The sequence below is a fragment of the Coturnix japonica genome, unplaced genomic scaffold, assembly GCF_001577835.2.
Source record: "Coturnix japonica isolate 7356 unplaced genomic scaffold, Coturnix japonica 2.1 chrUnrandom621, whole genome shotgun sequence".
Lineage (NCBI taxonomy): Eukaryota > Metazoa > Chordata > Aves > Galliformes > Phasianidae > Coturnix > Coturnix japonica.
This window is the reverse complement of record NW_015439994.1, coordinates 25258-30639: the sequence shown is the minus strand read 5'-3', so window position 1 is coordinate 30639 and position 5382 is coordinate 25258. Positions and strand designations below refer to the sequence as shown.

Here is a 5382-nt window from a genome sequence, read left to right as displayed (position 1 = left end):
TAAATTTAATAAAAATAAAAAAATAATTTAAAAATTGTGTTTTTTATAAATAGATAGCATGTTTTTTACATATTCAATTTAAAAATTAATTAATATAATATTAAAAAAAATATTTTAATGTTTAAGTATTTTTAAATATAAATAAATAATTATAAATATTTTATAAATTATAGTTATAAATTTCTTAAATTAAAAATAATTACATATAATATATAAATATTTACTTAACTATCTTGATTTAAAAAAATAATAATTGTAAATAAATTATTAAAATAAATTTTTTTTATTATTCTTTAAAAATAATATTTTTTATTTAATAATATAATTTATTTTTAATATAAATATGAAATATACTAAAAGTTTAAAAAATAAATTTTATTCTTTACTGTAAAAATTGTTTAAAATAATAAATTATTCATATATAAATAATTTTATTTTAATACTATATATTTTAAAAATATGTCTTAATATAAAAATTATAAATAAACAATTAAATCTTTTTAATTTTAAAATATAAAATTAATATTTTATTATATAATAATAATTTTTTCACATATAATTGGTTTAAATATTAAATTAAAATAAAAAAAAAATTTTAAAAAAAAAAAAAATAAATAATAAACATTCCTTTAGATAAAATAAAAAAAAAATATAAAAAAAAAATAAGTTAAAAAATATTTATAAATAATAAATATAAAAATAAATAAATAATAAAAAAATTATATAAAAAAAATTATAAAATATTTTAAAAAAAAAAATTTAATAATAAAAATTAAAAATTAAAAAATCAGTATGAATTAAATAATAATTAATTATTAATTATAAAAATAAATTTAAAAAAAAAAAAATTAATATAAATAAAAAAAAATCTAAAATATAAAATATCAAATTAAAAATAAAAAAAAAATATAATGGAGTATATGTGGTGTTATTGGGGGTATATGGGGTTATTATGGGTTATATGGGTGTATATTGGGTATCTGGGGTTTTATATGGGAGTGTTATGGTGGTGTATGGGGTATATGTGGGTTGTTATCTCGTGGGTGTTATGGTTTCTTGGGGTTCTTATGGGGTGTATATGGGGGTATATGGGGTTATGGGGTTCAATAGGATGATGGGGAGGGAACAGGAGGTGCTTCAGGTCATCTTCCCTTACGGGGACAGGCAAGGTGACCCTGATAATATATTATTATGGGGGTATTATGGGGCTTATATGGGGTTATCATCGGGCATAGGGGTTTATGATGGGTATTTTATTGGGGTTATATTGTGGTGTTATGGGGTTATCGGGGGTATTGTTATGCGGTTATATCGGGCGTATATGGGGTTATATGGGGTATATTGGGGTATATGGTGGTATTGGGTTATATGTGGTATAGTGCGGTTATTATGGGATATGGGCGTTATATGGGAGGTTATATGGGTTTATCGGGGTATATGGTATGGTTATATGGTTATTGGTATTGGGGGATATTGGGTTATATGGGGGTATATGGGTTATTGTGGGGGTTCAATAGGATGAGGGAGGACAGGGAGGTGCTCAGGGTCATCTTCCCTACGGGGGACAGCAAGGTGACCCTATTAATATGGGGTTATGGGTTATATGGGGTTATCATGGGGTTATATGGTATATGGGGATATGGGGTTTATACTGGGTATAGGGTATGATGGGTGTTATTGGGGGTTATGGGTATGGTTGGTATATGGGGTTATATGGGGTTTATCATAGGGGTATATGGTCGGTTATATGGGGATATGGGTTATATGTGTTTATATGGGGTATTGTGGTTAATATGGGTTATATGGTACTATTGGGGTATCTATGGGGTAATATGGGTATATGGGTTTATTTGGGTATATGGGGTTATCTAGGCGATATATGGGGTTATATGGGGTTATTGGGGTTATAGGTCCTATAGGGGCCCTGACCCTATTTAAGTAATGGGATCTATAGGTGTTGCCTGCCCTGTAACCTGCTTGCTATGGGGTTAGTAGGGTCCTATAGGCCCTGACCCTATATTAATGTATGGGAGCCATAGGATGGTTGCTGCTCCTGTAACTGCTGTATGGGTATTAGTCCTATAGGGCCCTGACCCTATATTAATGTATGGCATCCATAGATGGTGCTGCCCTGTATACCTGCTGCTATGGTGGTTATAAGGTTCCAATAGGGCCCTGACCCTATATTAATGTATGGGATCCATAGGTGTGCTGTGGCCCTGCTATACCTGCGCTTATGGGGTTATAGGGTCCTATAGGGCCCTGACCCTATATTAATGTATGGGATCTATAGGTGGTGCTGCCCTGTAACCTGCTGCTATGGGGTTATAGGGTCCTATAGGGCCCTGACCCTATATTAATGTATGGATCTATAGGTGTGTCTTCCGGTTCTGGTTCTGATTTAGGTTCTGGTTTAGGTTCTGGTTCTGGTTTAGGTTCTGGTTCTGGTTCAGGTTCTGGGTTTATGTTCTGGTTCTGGTTTAAGTTTGGGTTTAGGTTTAGGTTCTGGTTTATGTTCTGGTTCTGGTTTAGGTCCAGGTCCAGGTTCTGGTTCAGGTCTGGGTTTAGGTTTGGGTTCAGGTTCTGGTTCTGGTTCTGGACTCCCCATAACGGAGCTGAACCACCTGCAACACAACGGGTCCAATGGGGGCAGGGTCTGGGTCTGGTTCTGGTTCTGGTTTAGGTTCTGGTTCCCCCCCCATAGGGTTTTAGTGTGGTCAGGTTCTGGTTCTGGTTCTGGACTCCCCATAATGGAGCTAAACCACCTGGAACATAAAGGGTCCAATGGGGGCAGGGTCTGGTTCTGGTTCAGGTTCTGGTTCTGGGTTTATGTTCTGGTTTTGGTTCAGGTTCTGGTTCTGGTTTAGGTTCTGGTTTAGGTTTAGGTTCTGGTTTAGGTTCTGGTTCTGGTTTAGGTCCAGGTCCAGGCTCTGGTTCAGGTCTGGGTTTAGGTTTAGGTTTGGGTTTAGGTTTGGGTTTAGGTTTGGGTTCAGGTTCTGTTTTAGGTTCTGATTCTGGTTCTGGGTTTATGTTCAGGTTCTGGTTCTGATTCAGGTTCTGGTTCAGGTTCTGGTTCTGGTTTAGGTCTGAGTTTATGTTCAGGTTCTGGTTCTGGTTCAGGTTCTGGTTGTGGGTTAGGGTGGGTTCTGGTTCTGGTTCAGGTCTGGGTTTAGGGTCATGTTTGGGTTTGGGTTTGAGGTGGGGCAGGGTCTGGTTCTGGTTCAGGTTCTGTTTTATGTTCAGGTTCTGGTTCTGGTTCTGGTTCTGGTTTAGGTTCAGGTTCAGGTTCTGTTTTAGGTTCTGATTCTGGTTCTGGGTGTTCAGGTTCTGGTTCTGGTTCAGGTTCTGGTTCTGGGTTTATGTTCTGGTTCTGGTTCTGATTCAGGTTCAGGTTTAGGTTCTGGTTCTGGTTTAGGTCTGAGTTTATGTTCAGGTTCTGGTTCTGGTTCAGGTTCTGGTTGTGGGTTAGGGTGGGTTCTGGTTCTGGTTCTGGTTCTGGTCTGGGTTTAGGGTCATGTTTGGGTTTGGGTTTGAGGGGGGGCAGGGTCTGGTTCTGGTTCTGGTTCTGTTTTATGTTCAGGTTCTGGTTCTGGTTCTGATTTAGGTTCAGGTTCAGGTTCTGTTTTAGGTTCTGATTCTGGTTCTGGGTTTATGTTCAGGTTCTGGTTCTGATTCAGGTTCTGGTTCAGATTCTGGTTCTGGTTTATGTTCTGGTTCAGGTTCTGGTTCTGGTTCTGGTTCTGGTTCGGGTTCTGGTCTGAGTTTAGGGTCATGTTTAGGTTTGGGTTTGAGGTGGGGCAGGGTCTGGTTCTGGTTTAGGTTCTGGTTCTGGTTCTGGGTTTATGTTCTGGTTCTGGTTCAGGTTCAGGTTTAGGTTCTGGTTCTGGGTTTAGGTTCTGGTTCTGGTTGTGGGTCAGGTTCAGGTTCTGGTTCTGGTTTAGGTTCTGGTTGTGGGTTAGGGTTGGGTTCTGGTTTAGGTTCTGGTTCTGGGTTTATGTTCAGGTTCTGGTTGTGGGTCAGGTTCTGGTTCTGGTTCTGATTAAGGTTCTGGTTCTGTTTTATGTTCAGGTTCTGGTTCTGATTTAGGTTCTGGTTCTGGTTCAGGTTCTGGTTTAGGTTCTGATTCTGGTTCTGGGTTTATGTTCAGGTTCTGGTTCTGATTCAGGTTCAGGTTTAGGTTCTGGTTCTGGGTTTATGTTCAGGTTCTGGTTTAGGTTCTGGTTCAGGTTCTGATTCTGGTTCTGATTCTGGTTCTGTTTCAGGTTCTGGGTTTATGTTCTGGTTCTGGTTCTGGTTCTAGTTCTGGTTCAGGTTCTGTTTTATGTTCTGGTTTAGGTTTAGGTTCTGGTTGTGGGTTAGGGTAGGGTTCTGGTTCAGGTTCTGGTTCTGGTTCTGATTCTGGTTCTGTTTCAGGTTCTGGGTTTATGTTCCGGTTCTGGTTCAGGTTCAGGTTCTAGTTCTGGTTCAGGTTCTGTTTTATGTTCTGGTTCTGGTTCAGGTTCTGATTGTGGGTTAGGGTTGGGTTCCGGTTTAGGTTCTGGTTCTGGTTGTGGGTCAGGTTCTGGTTCAGGTTCTGGTTTAGGTTCTGGTTCTGATTAAGGTTCAGGTTCTGGTTCTGTTTTATGTTCTGACTCTGGTTCTGGTTCAGGTTCAGGTTCTGGTTCAGGTTCTGGTTCAGGTTCAGGTTCTGGTTCTGGTTCAGGTTCTGGTTTATGTTCTGGGTTTATGTTCTGGTTCAGGTTCTGATTCAGGTTCAGGTTCAGGTTCTGGTTCTGGTTCAGGTTCTGGTTCTGGTTCTGGTTCTGGTCTGGGTTTAGGGTCATGTTTGGGTTTGGGTTTGAGGTGGGGCAGGGTCTGGTTCTGGTTTAGGTTCAGGTTCAGGTTCTGGTTCTGGTTCTGATTTAGGTCTGAGTTTATGTTCAGGTTCTGGTTCTAGTTCTGGTTTAGGTTCGGATTCTGGTTCTGAGTTTATGTTCAGGTTCTGGTTCTGATTCAGGTTCAGGTTTAGGTTCTGGTTCTGGGTTTATGTTCAGGTTCTGGTTGTGGGTCAGGTTCTGGTTCAGGTTCTGGGTCTGGTTTAGGTTCTGGTTCTGATTCTGGTTCAGGTTCTGGTTTATGTTCAGGTTCTGGTTCAGGTTCTGGGTTTATGTTCAGGTTCTGGTTGTGGTTCCGGTTCCGGTTCCGGTCCGTTACCTGGTTGATGGAGTTCCGCACCGTCGCGTCGTATTTCACCATCACTGACTCCATTGATTTGATCAGACGCCGCTGGATGTAACCTGGGGTCATTAACATGGGGGTCATTAATGGGGGGGGTAATTAATATAGGGGTAATTAATATGGGGGTGATTAATGGGGTAATTAATGGGGGTAATTAATGGGGTC

At 39.3% G+C, this 5382-nt stretch overlaps 1 protein-coding gene across 1 annotated transcript in view; it reads right to left on the bottom strand.

Moving 5' to 3' along the window:
- Positions 1-2522: 2522 nt before the first annotated feature.
- LOC107307488 (DNA-directed RNA polymerase II subunit RPB1-like) overlaps positions 2523-5382 on the bottom strand; it is a 25452-nt gene continuing 22592 nt past the window's right edge. Inside the window, exons 3-4 of the mRNA XM_015850995.2 lie at positions 5194-5276; positions 2523-2624 (exon numbers count right to left, since the gene is read on the bottom strand). Coding sequence (XP_015706481.1) covers positions 2577-2624; positions 5194-5276 — 131 coding nt within the window. The 3' untranslated portion in view covers positions 2523-2576. The remainder of the gene's footprint in view (positions 2625-5193; positions 5277-5382) is intronic.